Raw genomic sequence first — 20,446 nt, forward strand, 5'->3', positions numbered from 1 at the left:
ATAATAGATCCAGTGGATATAGTAGCAAAGTTCGGAAAATCATATTGTCTGCAATTTCTTCAGAAAATATTCATCTGAAGAAAACCGTAAAAATCTTAACTTGTCTAAGTGTCAAGAACTAGCTGCCAAAGCGTGTTCGATAAATGTATCAACTGTGTCATGTGTATGCAGAGAAGTGCAAAAAGCAGAAACACAGGGTGCTAAGAAATTGTTTGTCTCGTAGAAAACATATTAATATACCTAAAAGAGTGACGAATTTAAATGACTTCGAAAACACTCCATTGACTTTTCCCCTGGAATTGCAAACATCAATTTAAAGGTATGATCTCTTAATACATTATTATTGTATGAATAAATTATTTGTTATTGTATTGCACTGTTTTGTTATTGAGAGCGTAATCTGTTTTCAATACCAGTCACCCATCCTTCCTGCCAGACAAGTTCGATGGAGCACACATCACCCGTTTTGTAGGTTTGACAACGTCGCGCTTGCACGTTATTGGCTCTTATGAAACTTCAGAAGATTTGGACTCCACTGTAGTTTAGTCTTCTTCTTCCTTTCCGGGATTAGGTCGCCAATAACTTGTTCTGGTCTCAAGCCCATCTTTTCCTCAGTCGTCTTGTAAGGCAATCTGTCTAGGAGAAAGAAAACTCCGAAATCAAACTCTGATCCTCCAGGTTGGGGGTTTTGCAGTTGGGCTGGTAACACGCCCAAGTAAAAATTGTATTACTCAGCAGTCTCAAGCACAAAGATGTAACCCTGTAGTTTAGTAATCACTATATTCTAAAAGAAGTAGATACCAAATTATATTTTAAAAGAGTGAACAAGGAAAATTATAATAATCTTGGCTGCAGTTATATTTGTATCATAGTGTACCATTTGTATTTATAATTTGAGTAGAGAAGCTTTCAAACCATGTAGGCTACCTTCCAGTTTTAATTGCGTAACATGTGTTTTTTATTCATTCTGTACAGGGTCAGATATTTGTTGGTCTATCTAGAAATTCCCAAGTATGTACATAAGTTTTGAAATGCTTTTATTTTCGTTACCTTTATGTATATAAAATTTTTAAGATTAAAATTGTTCAGTTTGACGTGATAGTAACAAGTTATAAATAAAACAATGTAATGTTGGTACACATAAAACTTAAAAATGAGATTCAGATGAAGATTTGAGGTAGTTCAGTTAGTAGAGCAACTTGCAATAAAGTATATCTAATAGAATGAATGTTTGTGTCATTATTTTTAGAGCAACTCTGGTTTCTATTCAGGTCTTAATTAAATGAATATCAGATTTATATAACAGAAGTAAAGATGAACAGAGCATAGTGCTAACCTCATCTATCCAGAAAATGAATTGAAATATGTATAGTCGACTCCCAATAATTCATGTGCAGTTAATTCATGATCCTTTCGGAGGAGGGGGAGGGGGCAAATTAACGTCATTGCCGTTTTTACTCGATTTATGCTCTCTCCCTACCTCTTAAGAAATTTGCTATTTAAAATCAGAAAAATATGAACAATCCTCTAATAAACGTATTCTTCACAATAAAAAAAATACATTATTTTTGTTAAACTAAAGTGTCTTACGATATTTTGTGAACTTGTGTTTCTTGTTTTGAGATTCTATCCCACTGCAGTACTGTATGATATTATAATGTTTCAGATAATTGTTTTGCACTATTTCACATTTTGCACTTGATTTTTATGTATTTTAGTAATTAAACCTATCAGAGTAATATTTACTGGACTTCAAATAACGATAAAAGAAACTTTGCAAATAATTCGCGATTTTCGCTATTTCGCGGAAGTTCGTGGATTAATTACCGCGAATTTTCGGGAGTCGACTGTACTCAAAAGTGAGTACTGTACCTAAGAACAGAAAGTTATGATCTGGAAACATATATTTTAATGAACTCCTTATCAAGAAGTTGAAAAATTTGAAGAAGGTTCCCAAACATAGAATTATGTTAGTTACTGGATGATCATCATTTAAAACCATATACGTGTGTATGTATGTATGTATGTTTAAATATATTTACTTTGTTAGTGCTGTATTCATTAGATTTTCGATTGCTTAAGTTGAAGTATTGCCATTTTAATATAACCACTCTAGAATGGTAGAGCAGCTAGATATTACTGAATCCTGAACATTGCTGCATTGGGAAAAGTGGTTCAGAAATCTTCATATACTTAAGCAGACCTATGGTGAAAAGTCGCTGAAAAGATCTACTGTTTTCAGATGATCAAAAAATTGCTAATGATTAATGAATGTGAAGGATGAGCCTCACACTAACAGCTCTAGCTGAGCAGTTACAGAGGAAATGTGATGAGAGCACAAGAATTATTGACAAAGATAGATACTTGCCATGATGTAGTGCAGGTCTGTTTCTCGTGGTGCACCATGGCAACGTTGAAAACAACAATGCTATTAAATTTTGGCATGTTGCTCCTAGAAGGAGGACAATAACTCGAGGACTTAATGTGAAACTAATATAACTACAATCTGTGTTTTATTCACAACAAAATTCTTATTTCATATGATCTATACCATCGTGTTTTGTAGTTACAAATTGTATTATATACAAAACTGTTCGGGACTGAGTTACGATTTTTTGTGACCAAGTAGAAGAACGAACTATTATCGATTGATGTAAAGAACTAAAAATGTAAATTTTTGTAGTTACGTTACTTTCACACTAAGCCCTCAATAAGAGATCCAATGATGAAGAATCAAACTACTCACTGTTGATTAAAAAATAATTTCTCAACAATAGATATGAGGCTAACAGTGTAAATTATGTAAATGTCTGGTTTCACTGCTTATCGTGAGCTGGTTCTGTAGTATCAGGGTAATTATAATGTGCCACTGTTTTGCTTGTAGGTCCCCAGAGGGATGCAATTGCAGCTCGTGAGTTTATCCTGAGGATGTTTGTGGATCTGAACCCTGACAGCGAGAAAATCATCTATTCGCATTTTACCTGCGCAACAGGTACCAGCAACTGAACATGTCACAACATTGCACATTTGTAACTTTGACCATAAAACATGCTAATTTGGGTTAATAAACTTCACAGTTCTTCCATATGGCTTATATGTTGACACTAGGTGAAAGTTTGTGATGAACTGAGTTTGAATTTATTGTGATTAATTATATATAATTACACACACACACATGAGCACTTCTGTTACGATCCTTCGTGACAGCACAAATTAGTTTTAAACTCAGTTTAATTTTTATTGAATATATGAAAAGCACTCTGTTCCACAATAATGTTAATGAAATAAATTGATAATACAATATTTAGTGTTATAATTTAGGTTTTTAATTTTATAACACTGCATAAAGAAATTAAAATTGTAACTGATAGGAAGTGATAAGCTACACCTGAAAAAAGCTGCAACGATGAGTTAGTATATGCTACATGGTACATTTGAGAACTGCTCTCTCTCAATTAATAACACTCAATAAAAGAATTGTATTCCAATGGATACCATCCCATTGTGGAATCCTGAGAAACGAGAATGCTGATGCTTTGGCAAAGAAGGGCAGCACTGCTACTTACAGACCTGTTACTAAATCTACATATTACTCTTTGAAAAGATTTATTAAATCTACATACATAGACTTCAACAAACAAAGTTTGTATTGGTTTGGATGGACCTTAACACAACAGCTTGTCCATAATAAACTGTTATTAAAATCCAATAATAAACAAACTTGTTAAATTCATTCATATAGTAGCGTCTTATGGTCAAAGACTTACAAACAGTACATGTTGTGGCATGTTTTCAAATATTATTTGATGTCTAATTTATGTTTTCTTTTTCTTTGCATGCTGCTATGTTTCTGGAAATGGATTGCCTTGTCTTCTCTTATTTTATGGTTATATATGTGTTGACATCTGAATATTAATTGCAAACAACTGTGCTACATGGATTTAACAAATGGAAATGCCCCTAATTGTCTTATTTGTGTTTGTAAATGTTAACAGACACAGAAAATATTAAACTCGTGTTCTGTGCCGTGAAGGATACAATAATGCAGAATGCGTTGAAAGAGTTCAACTTAGCATGAACTGGCATGCTAGCATTTATTTGTGAAGTGGAACTATTGCTTCTTGCTGGGACAGTTAGATGTGAATAGTAGTTTGTTTAATTGTTATTTTGTCACATTCTTCAATGGAATCGTAATTTTCATGGCAGTTGGTTATATGTTGTTATAATGTTGTTACGTATCACTAAGAACCGGAATGAAGGCATGTTTATGTAGTTTTCATTATTGTGCATATAGTTAAACTTTTGTTGTGTGTTGCTTTATGGATTATTTGTGAATACTTAAGAATAGAGTCATATGACTGCTTTCATGGTACAGGAAAGTTCTTTGAATCACCACTGATTGCCTTCCCCCCATAACTACAGAGGAGCCATCTGTCTGTAAATTGTAACCCATTTTCGTAATGAAAAGTTAAAGTGTTCAATATCCTCGAAATTATGATTGTCTGCACAACTCATATTTTCAATATATATTCTTTTAAACCTAGAAGAGCTGTTCACGTGAACTTTTAAGAATATATCCCGATATTTTCAAGTTTATAATACAGAGAATGAGTAATATGCTCATAACTTTGCCTTTCAGCTTCTCCATAGATGAAAATCACGTATATTGGGAAACGTTGCAATTACATGTTGTGCATATGTGTACAGTAGCATTATTCTGTATTATATATTATTACTTTCTTTCTCCATTATTTTGGCAAAAATATGGTTTCAGTAATCTTAATGTATGTTGGTCGTATGCCATACTTCAATTTTTCAAATGTATAAATAGGTTTTCAGCATCTGATCTGGAACCTTTCATGGAATTTTCTGTGACATCCTCCTCAGAGATAGCTTGATGGGTGTTTCACAAATAAAAATTTTTTGGAGATTGCCTCATTTTTACAATATGATTGTGCACCATTTGAATTCAGTGTTCCAAACAGTAATGAGATCTGCACAATACGTGTTGATGCTGTTGTCATTGAGAGTGAAATGTTGACATAGAGGAAGACTTTCATTTTTTAGTTACATGGCATTTATAAAGAACTTTACTGTATAAATGAATGCTTTTGCATGTGAAGAACATAGTGTGTCGAAGAATTTGAAAATTGAGAATATATATCTAATATTTTTCCATTATGTACAAATTACAGTTATTAAATGCTTCTTTGTGACTATGTGTAACTTTTCATTTTTATCTGATTATATTCATGTGGCAGCAAAGGTGCATTTACATTGTAATGTGATATATTTCATAAATTTCATTTCAGCCATTCCCTTTTTCTCCAGTGTGTTGTTTTACATACTTAAAAACTTGATGAAAGTTTAGTTCATTCTGTACAATATTTATAATTTTAAGATTGTGTATTATTTAGTATAAATTTGATGTGGAAAAACTGCGTACATGGTTTTCAGAACGTAGGAGGATTGATAGTAAAAGGAAGAAGAATAAAGTGCATATGATTTGTTAATGACTTTAGTCACTGCCCATTGCTATCCAGCACTTCTGAATGGGACTGATATTGGAAAGCCAGAAGACAAATGGATCAATGAAGATTTTTCCAACATATCCAGTCATTAGAAAGGAGAGGAGATTTGCTAATGATGTGGCATTGTTAGCAGAAGAAGAGATTATACAAAGAATAATGCTGCTGGAGCAAAATGACAACTGTGACCAGTACGGGATGAAGATAAATGCAAACAAGACAAAGACAATGGTTATCAAAAGAAAATAAAGAAAGTAAACCTGCAAATTCGAAATGAGGCAGTAGAACAAGTGGACAGCTTCAAATACTTGGGGTGTACTATAAGCAGTAACATGAGCTGCTGCCAGGAAGTAGTAATGGAAAAGGAAGCTTTTAATATAAAAAAGATCTTCTCTGGAAAAAGAACTAAGGAAGGACTAGTGAAGCACTTTGTGTGGAGTGTGGCATTGTATGGGGGTGAAAACATTGACATTACGACGACGAGAAGAGAAACGACTAGAAGCATTTGAAATGTGGATATGGAGAAGAATGGAGCATGTGAAATTCACAGAGAAAATAAGAAATGCAGCTGTGCTAGAAAGAGTGGGTGAAAAAAGAATAATGCTGAAACTGATCAGAAAGAGAAAAAGGAATTGGCTGAATTGCTTGCTAAGGAGAAACTGCCTACTGAAGGATGCATTGGAAGGATTGGTGAATAGGGGTAAAGTTTGGGGCAGAAGAAGATATCAGATGATAGATAACATTAATATATATGGATTGTATGCGGAGACTAAGAAGAAGGTGGAAAAAATGGAAGATTGGGGAATGCTGGGTTTGCAGTGAAAGACCTGCCCTCGAACAGAAAACTATGAATGAGAATGAATTATATGGATATACAGTAACATTGTTCAGCATTCATGCAATATAACTCATTAAATTTGTTTTACGTAATGTGAAGCTCCAACATTTATTGAATGAGTTGTTCAACTTCATCTGTAGTCTTGTGGTTTCCGCGTTTGATGCTGATCCTAAATATTGCAGATTCAAATCTGACTCAGAGCAATGGATTTTTTTCAGACGAAGAAATCCGGAGTAAGTCTTTGGGACAGAGGTAAAGCTGAGGTTCTTATGTCATACTAGATTTGTGGCATATGAAAGAACATTATGCTACTCAAACGATTAATATTATAAACAAAATTCCCAAATTGGACATTATATTGGTCTCTACAGTTCCTGTCTGCAGTTGCAGATGCCTCTATTGACAAATCCCCAGCAGTGCAGTAGAAATGATGTGGAATTACTAAGCTCTACTTTTCATACATGCTGTAAAATTCATAACCCTACAAATATGAGTGGTTATCACTAGGACCCTGATTCTTATGTCATTACATATTTTTTCCTTCATGTGCACTTCTGTAAAAAGAAAAAAAATGTTGTCGATTTACATCAGTAGAGTCTTTATACTCAAGTTTTATGTTAGATATTTCTATATATATTTTGCTCAGTACTACGTATTTCTTAGATTAATACTAGAGACAGGCAAAATGCGAAATTTCTTATTCCAAACCATGCCTATTAGTGGTATGGGAACAACAATTTACATGATTCACGATGTGAAGATTGCAATTGACGCAAAAAATTTTCATATTTAATAAAAATCTTTATATTTTGTATGATCTCCCCCCCCCCCCCCGTTAATATTTCAGTAACTACAACTGAACCAGACTTTTCAGACATAATGAGACAATAGTGTTTTCTAGGGCACACTTGAAAAACTCAATCCACCCATTCCACTTTATGAAGTTAGTGAGGTGTCTGAAGATAAGATCAATGAAATACCTGCTAATGTTAAACTACGAAATGTAATGAAGGATCGGTGGAGTGGAGAAAAATTCTCTCCGGCACCAGGATTCGAACTCGGGTTTTCAGCTCTACTTGCTGACATTCTATCCACTAAGCCACACCGGATTCCAATTCCAATGTCGAATTGAATCCTCTCAATTTAAGCTCCACTTCTTAGTTTCCCTTTAGTGGCAAACCCTCATGCACAGAGGTGTGACAGAGGCACAAGAAACTAAGAGGTGGAGCTTAAACTGAGAGGATTCAATCTGGCAAGTCCAGGCATGACCACGATGTTACTGTGTGGAAAACTACCGAAACTAACACAATACAAGTATACTCCCATTACGTCATGTGATGTGGTGTAATCTTTTTCATTGTATAAAATGATATTAACTGACAGAAGGTGTAATCTTTTGCCAGAAAATATAGAAAACTTACTTGTGTTCTATTGCAACCAGTGTTAAATTGAGTCTGTGTAAGAAGTAATATTTTTGTCTCCTCTCTTCAGTGGAAAAAAAATTGAGTGAACTACTCGTAGTTGTTGCATAGTTTTATGATGCTGAAAAACTGTCACTGTGCAGATTTATTGTACTTTATTTGGTAGTTTATTAAATATAGACAAAACTTTATCCCTGGAGGTTATTTTGTGAATAATAATGTAAACCTGTTCTATATGGTTTTGGAACAAAGATATTTTAGCATGAAATTTTTCGTATTTCCATATCTTGTTAACATAAATTTCATATTTTGGCAAAATGTTCTTCATATTGTGCTGTTCTCTAGTTATTACATATTTTTACACAATACTGTCTTTAAAGGTAAGTGCACTAATTTTTTTTATTTACATTGCTAGGAAATAGGTGAAATTTCCCTACTCTTGCAGATCAGTGCCTTTTGTTCTCAACTTTGCGGGGATTCTTACATGAATACATGATTGATTGGCCATTAGCCATGTCATTTAGTAGGTAGAATTCTGAAAGTGCAGCTTTCTTCCAATGCTCCATTTTGTCCTGAGGTTTATTTTGCTGAATAATTAGTTTGTTATTTTGGGGTAGGGTGAGGAAGGTCGGGAGAGATAGTAGATAAGAGGCACAAACATGTTCAGTCCCATAATAGTTGTAACTTTAATGACTTTGTACATCAGCCTTGATTAAAAACGTAGTAACCAAGGGCTACAAAACTAGGGTTAAAATGTAACTTCTGTGCACCAGTTAAATTTACATATGGTTAGCTGACACCTCATTTAACTAAGGTAAAGTTTCTGATGGTACACTGTTTCTACAAAGTGATAAAGGAAAGTATCCATACCCCTGCAAAGATGTTAGTCAACATCTAAAATCGACTATGCTTATACCATTCTACATCGAAACTTACGAATTTTATTTTTTCGCGTTGCATTTGTATGTCTTTCGTTGCTGTTATGTTTTCAGGTTACATTTCTTTGTTTTTCTTTGCTGTTAGGTTAAAATCTTACAAAGTAGAAAATAAAAATCGTCATTGCCTTTGTCGTAGTCCTTGCTGTCTTTCTCATAGTCCATATTATGGCCCTAGTTCTTATCATGGTCCTTGTCTTTGTCCTGTTCATGATTCCTTTTGTCATTCTCGCAGTCCTTGTTGTCTTTGTCATGGCCATACATTTGTCATTTCAAAATAACATTGTTTTTCCCCTTTGGTAAGTGACATTTTGCCACACAGTTCCTTCCATACTTTCATAAAAGATAAAAGATTACTGACTCATCGGCGACCTATACCAGAAAAGGACAGATAAATGATAACATTTTAACTGGTGTGTACTTTGGAATAGGGTGAAGTTACGGATACACAATCAGATGTCTTCCTGCATGGCTACGTCAATATCATGTGAACCGCGCTATAGAACTTAGACTTTTACATCACCAAGAGTTGTCTCATTCTTTTTTTGGGATGCTGTACATATATGGAAGCTAATATTATATGAATATCTGGGCTCTAGTTATCACATAAATACCTAATAATTGCTATTGACATGTATCTATAAATAAAGTAGTTAAATATACTGTCAGCTTACTTCTAAACCCCGTAAATTCACTTTTTCTGGAATATCTAAATCTGTGTGTATATTTTTAAATTGTCTGCTGATACCTCATAAGTATGCAAATGTTTCTATACTTTATATAATATAACAAATGCTTAGCAGTTAATTAACTGGAGTATAAAAACCGAAAGAAGTTATTAAATATTCAAGTCTCAAAATTAACACATCAAATCTATTCCATAGTATATTTGACACTAATTTTCTGAGATAAGTTGTGGTTACATCATGAGAAAATGTGAGCTGCCATTCTCTATACAAAATGAGACATAACTTATTTCATTAGTCATACAATATATTTTAAGGACAGAAAAGTGAGATATAATTCGCGAATGTATTGTATGTACCCAATTCATGAGTAGAAATTGAATGAAGGCTTTGCAAGTGACATGCTTTCGGCATATAATAGTGGAATGAGTTTGTATATAATTCAGTTATCACATACGAATGTATGTTTTTTGCAAGTCTTACAGAAGCAGAAAATAAGTATTTTTCACTTGTTTTTGTGAAGAAGATCTAGACATCATGGGGAGAAGATACCAGTTGGACTATGTTGTACTTAAGGCATTAAACATATAATAATGTCTTATTAAACATAGGTATGTACAACTTCCAGTTTTTTTTTTTTTACCTGTTCTGGGGGTGTAGGTCAGGACCTCGCAGATTGAGGATGATTACGAAGTATTGGTGGAATGAGGATGGCAGTGATGAGGGAAATAGGAGAAACCCAAGAAAAACCCCTCGTGCCCACTTTGTCCACCACATATTCCTTCATGACCCAGATGGGGATCGAACCTGGGCTGCCATGTTGATGGCAGAGAAGCTAACCACTTGGCCATGGGCAAGCTTTAAACGTATAACACACTTGTTCGAGCAACCCCAGGTGGAATCCACAATACAAACCACTGTCATCATCATAGTTGCAATGAGATTGATACTTCAGCACATGTATAGGATTTTTACATGAAGATCGAACTTCTCAGAAATAGTCGACATCATAGAGTCATTAGCAATTTCACTACATGTAAGGACGTGGGAAGAAGTACATTGTGTTAGCATGTGGTTCACACAGAAGAGTGGATATCAGTGCCATCAGTAAAAAACTTCAGAAGACCTATGGCCTGGTTCTCACCATTGTTCAAGTTATGGAAGTTAATATAGAAAAAATATCTATATACGAGATATTTGAGCCATCCGCTGAAATGATGGAGTGAGACCGTAACAGACTACCAGGCTTAATAAGTGATATGAAGAAGGAGATATATATACGAGCCATGTTTGAATTACTTCAGTGATCTCTATAAAATACCTGTTAAGAACTGGCATGATTATAGTTTCTTAATTGGAGTCAGAAGAGGTAGGTCTATAGGCCTGTATACATTTAAAATCCTCCAGGATTGGGATTCTCAGTAGATTTCCTTCACGGGATTATTTAGATTCCCTTTATATATTGCACCATCATTTGTACTTTTAACAAAAAAAAAAATGTCCCCCACAAATTAAAATGGCGGAAGGGGGGGGAGATAAAGAAACAAGTAAAAATTTTATGAATATGTGTGCTAATATTCTGGACCCTAGTGGTCACCAGATATTACAGGCAGATGAATAAAATATATTATTTCTCACTATTTTGCATTTAATGGCATGTTATTATTTGTTATACTTACATGTTCTGGGATTGATTTTCTATATTTTTGTCTGCACGAATTTGTTAAAAAATGTGTTGCAGAAAATTCATTAATGTAAAGATTTTTGCTTGCTGAATGTACATTGTCTTTCCTTATGAATGTGCTTTGTTTTTAGTACTGCATGTATAGTGGGAATTATGAACTTTTCTTCAACATCTTCATGTTACATTCTTTTTTGGCACCGATATTTATGGCAATTCTTTTCCACATCTATATGCACCAGTTTTTTTTAGCGGTTTAATTTCTTTACAGTTATAGTATTTACTGATAGTACTGTAATTCAGTTTAGTCTTAAATAAATTTTAATTTAACAGGATGTTAGGGATGAGTGCAAATATTGTTACTGGTAATTGGGAACAATGTAATGAACCAAATTAAATGAAAACAGTTTCCATTTGATAATATGTTTTTATGTTTGTTAGTACTTATAAAATTACACGGCCTCTTGCTATTCAGTTTGTTTACCTTGAGAGTATGTGGGTGTAATTACGTAGTAACAAAAAGAGCAGGAATGCAATGTGCTGTGAAGATCACAGTCACAGAACAAACAAGTAACTAAAGATGAAGCTCAGGTTTCACGTGTATCCAAATATTGAAAATCAATGTTGTGATACATTTTACATTAGCAACTGTATCATCAAGGAATTAAATTCACTGTCATGTAATTTTCATTTATCACTCGGATTTCCAAAGCAGCAATTGTTTGGAGTCCACCGCTGTGGAGTAATGGTTTGCATGAAATGAGTGGGCCTAGGTTCAAATCCTGGTTGGGACAAGTTACCTACTTGAGGTTTTTTCCGGAGTTTTCCCTCAACCCATTAAGAGCAAATGCTGAAACTTTCAGCATTGGACCTTTGACTCATTTCACCGATATCACCACCTTCATATCATTCAGATGCTAGATAACCACAGTAGTTGATGAAATGTCGTAAAATTAATTTTAAAAAGTTTGGAAACCGTGGCAGATTGTACAAAATGAAGAAATAATAATAATAAAAAATCTAATGTTATCTATTAAACACAATGTAGTTGTTTCAATACAGTATGAAGCTTTAGAAACCTTATGGGTAGTGAAAAACTACAGAAAACACTAAATAAAGTAGCCTCTGACATATCATCTTTTGACTAATAAAGAAAATTATTGAACAGTTTGTATGATGGTACCCTTCATAACCAGTTTCGAAATGTCTCCAACTCGACAGCTGGCTTCCATTCAATGACACCAAGAAACTCTCATCTGCCTCCACATAGCTACATGCTACATGCTCGGGAATAACTCATCAAGATCTCCTCACAAATGAAAATCCAGCCAAATGACAACTCTTCAACAAATCCAATGATTTGAGTGTAGACGAACTCTTCTAGTGAAATAAGGAGGTGTTCCATCATGCATACAAATTCCAACATTTGATCTTGTCATTGTTGCTCTACAACATCACGACTCAAATTCCTAGGCAAAGAGATCCTGTTTCTTGCAGCATTCTTCTTCTTCTTTTGATTTAAGGATGTGTATTTCAACTATATCACATAGTTACAAATGGCCATTGTGCACTCCACGAGCTGGAAATTAATCCAGAAGACCACAACTGACACCAGCCTTGTGATGCTACTGGGTTTAATTTCCTGCAGCCTGTGCAATCAACAAACGTTCGTCTATTTGAAATCGACAGTTTGGACATTTTTTATGGTAGAGTTCTTTTGCTACATTTGTTGATTCTTCTGTTGCTCCATAAATAAGGTGAACATTGCTAATTTGTCATATGTGAATGCTCCCATTGTGTCAAAAGTGTGCTAGTGGTCTTCCTACAAGACTAACAACCCTAAACTACTGAGAATGAATGTTTACTAGGTATGGAGTTTAATCCAATCACCTTATTGGATGTCGTGCAGGTGGTCTAAACTGGTAGACATTTCGTACTGTGTTGTGTAAGACCGTTTTCTCAATATCATCCCTTTTCTTGCTTGATTTATTATATTTCATCTTCATGCAGGACTGCACTTTTTCATCATCATGAAATGTTCTCCCTCAGGTCTTCCTTAATGAAACCAAAAAGGTGGAAGTCTGATGGTGCTAAATCCGGGTTGTAGTGGGGATAAGGAAAAATCTCCCAGACATTTCTTTCAATTTGTTGTATGGTGCCATGTGTGATCGTGTATTGTAAATAAAAGTAAACCCATGGCACTACAGCCCATGAAGGGCCAAGACCGACCAGCCGGCTGCTGGCCTCACGTCCACATGCCGAAGCAGAGGTGGACGATCATCCAATCAGTATGGAGGTATCATGTGGTTAGCATCATGATCCCCCCAGCTGTTATAGCTGGTTTGCGAAACTGGATTTTCGCTACCTATCGTAGCTCCCCAAGTACATCATGATGCTGGGTGGGCACCAGTCCTATACATTGGCCGAAATTTCATGAGAAAATTTCTTCCCCTATGAGGACTCGAACCAGCGTGCATTCCGTAATGCGAGTCCCAGGCAGGATGCCTTAAACTGCGACACCACGACGCAGTACGATCATGCATTGTCTTGTTGAAAATTACTTTTCTGCCAGGTTGTTTGTCACGCAGTGCTTAACGAAACTTTTGAAATTGATCTACAGTATATTAACAGTTTCTTGTGAGCCAGGAAGTCAACTATCATAACACCTTCACTGTCCCAGAAGTTGTGCTCATAACCTTGAAAGCCAAGGACATGGTTCTTGGTTTCTTCTTGTCAACCATCACAACACCTTCACCATCCTCATTGTACTGCTGAAACAGTGATAACAGGTGTTTTGACACTGCAATTTTTTTCCTCTGAAAGTAAATGAGACACCCATCATGCACAATTTTTGTAGCACAGCCTCTTCTACAGTGTTCGGATGGCATTGTAACCTATGTCAAGTTTTGTAGCTATTTCTCGAACTGTTAGACAGTATAGGACTTGAGGCTTTCCCAGCTTTGGATATGGAATAATTCTTCGGGTTCTCAGCGAGATGAGTAGGATTGTTGCTTCCAAGCTTTCGATGACAAGCTCTGCCATCTTCTTCTGGGGTTGAAGTGCCGTGGGACCATGTCTGGTCAGTATACAAGTGGTCAGTAGGGTTTCCTGCTGCAGGTCAATCAGGAGCTAAACGACATTTCATACAAGTTGAGAGGATGTGAAGGCATTTCTTTCCCCTTCTACTTGCCCTGAGTCCGTCAGTATAACAGACCGGTAGCTGTTACCTCTTATATCTGCACCCCCCAAGTTGTACACACAAGAAAATAAAATATTAAATAAAGTACATAAATGGATATAAAATACAGTGACACAAATGTTTGACAATTACATGTTTCAGTATATTTTAGTGTCGTTTTTACAAAATTTTCAACTAATAATTAATTAAATAAAGGGATGCTAGTTTGTATTATGAAGTCAGGGGGGAGTGACACAGTGCAGATTGTTCCCTTGTTTATGCTGTAGAGTAGCAACTAGCAGTGGAGAAAACATTTATCTTCTGCTGTCGGTAGCTTTTTAATGTGCCAGTTGATATAAACAACAATAAAATGAAATATAAAGGCTTAGTATAGATTTTCGAAATATAGATTACCGGTAAACGTTTTCAATAATAATTTTCGCTATGCTCAAAGTCAATTAGTCGAACGTTAGTAACATAGACAGTGGCATCTTCCCCTTCACGGATGGTAAAGAGTGTGAGTAGAGGGAAAAGCCTATCAAACAAACTGAAATGGGGATTAGTTCCTAATCCTGACCATCTGCTGTGTTCTGGTTTGTCGAAACGTGTTGATTGCAGGTTTCCATGCTGTACTCAACTGTAGGCCCCATCTCTGTTAAAATGATTACCATCTAGTTGGATTTCGGTGGCTTCCTTGATGGCCAAGTCCTAGTAACCCAATGCCTTGTTACAGTAGTTCTTGATAATGACGTCAAGTCTCTTCTCATTTTCCATTGTCTGCTTTAAGATGTTACATTCATTTTCGAAAACTACGAGACTCAAGCAAGACGATCCTTTAGCTTTCTGTTATTGTAGAGGCCTTGGCGAGGCTAGCTCCTTCCTGTTAGTTTCAGTGAAACACCAACAGATGTCATTAGATGTCATGTTCAGTATAATAATATGTTCGTCATTGTTTCCTCAAATTCAAAGGGTGATCGTGACTTTCAGTGCAATCCTTCTAATAAAACACATGCTATTAATAATCGAGACAAGAAGGTTGTGGTTTTTATTCATTATCACTTTACTCAAATTTGGTAATATCGCTTATCATTAATATCACTATAATACATTACTTTGTCCACACCTGTGGAGTAACAGTCAGCGCGCCTGGCCATGAAACCAGGTAGCCCGGGTTCGAATCCTGGTCGGGGCAAGTTAGCTGGTTGAGGTTTTTTTCGGGGTTTTCCCCTCAACCCAATACGAGCAAATGCTGGGTAACTTTCGGTGCTGGACCCCGGACTCATTTCACCAGCATTATCACCTTCATTTCATTCAGACACTAAATAACCTAGATGTTGATACAGCATCGTAAAATAACCCAATAAAATAAATACATTACTTTATTTTGTTTTACATTCATAAACTGTTTTTAAGTATAACCTATGTTTATTTTTTTAACATCTTTTGTACTATTAACTGTAAATTTGTTTTCCTGTATTTAGACACAGAAAATATCCGGTTCGTGTTTGCGGCAGTGAAGGACACAATTTTGCAGTCAAACCTGAAGGAGTACAACTTGGTGTAGGCATGTGTGGTGGGCTCCATGCTTACTCGCATCACACCATTAGATGATTGCATGAGCATCATCGTCGGGACCTGCTGCTGTGCACAAGGCACCTTGAGATGTGTGGCTGTTGAGTGAGGCGCCTCTCATGTTTTTAAACAAAAAATTAAAAAAATTGGATAGCACCGTGTGCTCGCGTGTATGCGTCATCGCCTCAAGAGGAGAACACCACCATCTCAAAATCTATCGTTAAAACTTGATTGAACAGTTTCCTATTGGATCATATTTACTTTTTTTATTATTATTATTCTTACTGGGGAAAAAAGTAACACCATCGCGATTATTCGCCGACAACGGCCTTTGTTGTGTACGTTGTGACGGACGAAGTTGACTTTCTTTCCATAACACGCTGAACACTTGTTCTGCTTTCATTTCTAATGACTTTGATCCGTTTGGTTTTGTTTCATGTATGATGGAATGTACCGTGACAAAGGGGAGGGGGGGAAGGGTTGCATTCAGAAATAATGGTTACAAGTGGACTGACTGAAGCTTTTGAATACTTTTATTAGCATATTTGGGATACCCAGAAGCTACATCTAACCAAGATCAGCCCAGTGTGTCAACGAACCTCCCTTTATGCCAAGAGAACAGAGGGGAGGACCTTATGGTTTGGCTACTGATGCCTTTTCTAATAATTTCATAATGCCTAATTAAATACAATGGTAATAGACAATTTTTTTGGAATCAAAGGGAAGACTGTGAACTGCAATGAATTTAACAAGATAGCATGCCTCATCAAGTGACAGCTCATGACTGTTGCATACTGGTTTCCAACTCTCCCCTACCCACCAAATTGCACAGTTTCAGAAATTACAAATATCGAAACTAGGTAGATTGTATATGGTGCTGAATGATGAGTACATACTTCATTTAGGTTAACTTTTTATAAATCGTTTCATACAGATTGCACTAACATTTTGCGTTTATATAAATCTTGTTCTTAATTTATACTGTTTCATCCACTTCGTTCTTGCAAAAGGATATTAGCATCAAGTTAATATTACAATTTTGCACATAAGAGCAGCTTTGAAGAAGAGGGATGCTGATGCTGGATAAAATGGAGTATTACTTTCAATGCTGAAGTGTGTTAATTGATAGAACACACAGTGTGAAGTTTGTTTTTTCTGTTCTGTGTAAAATTGGTGGAAGAGGGTATCTTGCACATTTCTATGTAATATTTTTTAGTCCCTCGAGAAATTGGTGAATTTTTTTGAGACAGAAGTTGATAAAATGTTAGTCACAATAAGTGCTGCAATTTGATTGAAAGATTATTGAAACAGTAATTGACAAAACCGGTTAAATAAAAGGGAGCAACATATGTTGTGACAACTGTACTTTTAGTCAACTTCTGCATTACTGAATCAAAAAATTTAAGTTAGATCTGATATTTGCTGTTTCAAGCCCTTCCTTCCATTCAACCATACAATTATTCCAGTAAGAAAAAATTAGCTCAAATTATCCCTCACATCAGTTTATATTTCACAGGCTTATTTCTTTACTTCTCTTGCTTGGATCGCATTTTTAACAGTACCTTCTTTATCATGACAGCTGAATTTTGAGCCATCATTCACATAACAGGTTTTTAAAATGTCTTCCTATAGGAATGATGTTGAGAAAGTGGGCGACCAAGTCTGGAGATAAACATGGCTCTCTTCTGTCCCAATACCAACAGTATTTAACTTCTTCTGTTCTTCATCATACAGCTAGTCTGGTGTCTTTTCAGTCATACCAACATTCAAGCTTTTGGAAGTTGCCAAAACATTTTGCTGTTTGTTATTGGGATGCTGAGAGGTTGGTCCATGTGTATATGAAGTTAGGTGGTGTTCAGATTTGTTATTTAATGGAATCGTATTGATTTTGTTGGTTTTGTTGGAATTTTCTTATTGTGGAAGCCATCTCAAAGTTCAGTTCTAGTCATTGGGCACTTAACGAACTGGTTGTAGTAGGATCTTTAATATAAGGTGAGAATAAGGGTGTATTACCACAATGTTAAGCATAGTTTAAAAAAATTTTTACAGCTGTTACTTACGACCAAGTGTGACTATAGCTTGATTTTTAAGGGGCCAATTATCAACCTGCAACCAGAGCTAGTCACATGGCAAATTGCAATTTATATAGAAGTTTCTAATCTATTATATAAATAATGTACAATCAATAAAATCAAAACTATGCTTTGTGCTAGTTGCTGTTGTAGAAGTAGGTTTGTGTGATTGCATGGCAGCATAACTTACTGCTTGTCGGTGGTGAAAAACAAAGGAGCTTCAGATTGCTTTCTTGAAGTAAGGACATGGATGACACAACGCAGAGTGTGGAACTAAATTTTTGCTCACATCACAGATTAAGAGATGCAATTGATCTTGTATGTTGTGTCATGAGTGTCTTTATAGCATTGCGCTGCCCATTTTCTATTTTTGATTATACTTCGCATTTTTAATGTCGCAATAGATCTACAGTAAAGTTAAAGAATGAAAATGTCTTCTTACCAGGATAAGGATTTTATTTCAGGTCTTTGTTTCATGAAGTGAACATCTCATTCTTTAATTTTATGTCAGATTTGTCTGTGTGTTTTCTTTCAGTCTTCCTCTCCACATATCTGTTCATTCCTGTATGCAGTACTTTAAACTTATTTTCGTTTCTTCATCCCTGAGTTCTGTGGTTTACTATTGAAACTGGGAATTGTTACGGAAGACGTTTGAGGAGTCTTTTGCTATGGAAAAGGGTTTCTGAAGATTTTATTTTCATTGTGTGTTTTTATTAAACATAATTCTGTATGGCTTTGTTGAAACTGTGAAAGTATATATATATTGTCAGGATTCATTCTGATTTTGTTGTTAGTAGGACTCCAGCGAATAGGAGTCGTTAATATTAAATTTAAATAGCATTCCATATAAAGAATAATTAGTTTAATGTTTGTTTGTTTTTTTTTTTTATGTCTCAAGAGGGCATATTCAAAGCATGCATAAATAATACTATTTCTCGCAGGACTGAATTTTGAGGATGTGATTGAGAAGACATTTTGAAAACAAATTATTTATACTGCTGTTATATGCTGTCTAATTATTTCCATTTTCTTTTTCTTCACAATTTTCTAGTTTTTATTTATTTTGATTGGTTGTCTTTCCAGAATACAAAAGTACTATTTTATATTATATTTAAATTTCTATTATATTGACAATTTCGTGACGTACTTCCTTATTTATATTGCATTACTATCTTCCTTATATCCTTTCTTCCTAAGTCTTTTTGGGCCTTATCCCATCTGTGTTTTTTACAAGGGTCACCTCATTGTGAAGAAAATAAAGAGTGTGTTACATTAACAGAAAGAGCCAAAATTCTTGCATCAAGATGTGAAGAATATTATTGCTTGTTGCTATGAAGACAACAGCAATTCATTTGATTAAAATAAAAGTGGTGAGCTGAGCAGTTACAGTGCCATTAGTGGAACGATGGTGTTTTTTAAATGCAAGAAATGATTTTAAAAAAATCCCTGTTAGAAGCAGAAAACCAAAGTGTTTTTTTAAGAAATGTGAAAATAACTGAAAGTTTTTTCTGTGCATGTGACTCATTCACAATTCATAATATAAATATTGTTATATATAATATAAAATCTAGTATAGTCTCCAAAATAAAAAAAAAAAAAACTTTTTCCCCCCTTTACCATTGCAAATACTAGTATATGACTGCTCTTGTTCATGTGATTAGTACTGTTGCTATTAGTGTGCAAAACAAAGATTCACTGTGAAGGTTAAATTTGGTAACAGCTTCCAATGGAAGGATAAACTGCATTGCACAAAACAATAATAAAAAAGAAGTTTCAGCCATTACCTAAAAGTGGCTAGATTCATACAAAAAAAAAATGAATGAAATATATAATATGCTGCTTGTTTTCTTAAGTGTGCGCAAGTTGTGTATGTAAAGTGTATGGCTGCGTACCTGAAAGTGTGTATGTGGGTGTGCCTATGTGTGTGTTTGGAGACTGTTTGTGAACAGATGTAAATGTGTGGCGATAGTTCATTTGTAAATCATTTCTTGTCAGAAATATATGATTTTTTTTCTGGAAATGAGTTTTGAAAGGACTGTATTTAATACTATTCATTAAATTTCCAACCCTCTGTATGTCCCTTTTGTGAAATAGATTCCTTTATAGATACATTGTACAGCAATCCCCCTCCCCACTCTTCACTCCTCATGTTGCCTTTGTCTATCCTTCAGTTTCTATTTCAGCTGAAACTTTGTCTTCAAGAGTCAGTATTTACCTTTCTTTGATCAGTAGCCAAAGTTTATAACTCAAAAGATAGTGTTTTGCTTTAATGATTTGCTGTTTACTATAAAAAAGAGATTGAAACTGTTATTAAATACCTTTATTTCCATCTCTTCCTTTTGATCTGGAAAATACATTGTGTATCAAAATGACGGTAAAACTTTCATATGATTACTATTATGTATTAAGGATGCTGAGCACTGTGGTGTAATGCTTATCATTCCCACCTTTCGTTCGGGAGGTCTGGAATTCGATTCCAAGGGCCAGCTATCTTGACTTGGGTTTTTCATGATTTCTCAAGTCCTTCCAGCCGAA

At 35.1% G+C, this 20,446-nt stretch overlaps 1 protein-coding gene across 7 annotated transcripts in view; it reads left to right on the forward strand.

Annotated features, from left to right (window-relative positions):
* LOC138703140 (guanine nucleotide-binding protein G(q) subunit alpha) overlaps positions 1-19,931 on the forward strand; it is a 94,560-nt gene extending 74,629 nt beyond the window's left edge. For 3 of the 7 annotated variants that reach the window (XM_069830787.1, XM_069830812.1, XM_069830777.1), the window contains exons 8-9: positions 2,885-2,992; positions 15,749-19,931. In XM_069830787.1, the coding sequence (XP_069686888.1) occupies positions 2,885-2,992; positions 15,749-15,831 (191 nt within the window). In that variant the 3' untranslated portion in view covers positions 15,832-19,931. Of the gene's footprint in view, positions 1-2,884; positions 2,993-3,995; positions 5,220-15,748 lie in introns of those variants that run through there. The other 4 variants (XM_069830827.1, XM_069830806.1, XM_069830819.1 and 1 more) reach the window with 2 other exon arrangements.
* Positions 19,932-20,446: the final 515 nt, after the last annotated feature.

The sequence above is a fragment of the Periplaneta americana genome, chromosome 1 (assembly GCF_040183065.1).
Source record: "Periplaneta americana isolate PAMFEO1 chromosome 1, P.americana_PAMFEO1_priV1, whole genome shotgun sequence".
Classification (NCBI taxonomy): Eukaryota; Metazoa; Arthropoda; class Insecta; order Blattodea; family Blattidae; genus Periplaneta; species Periplaneta americana.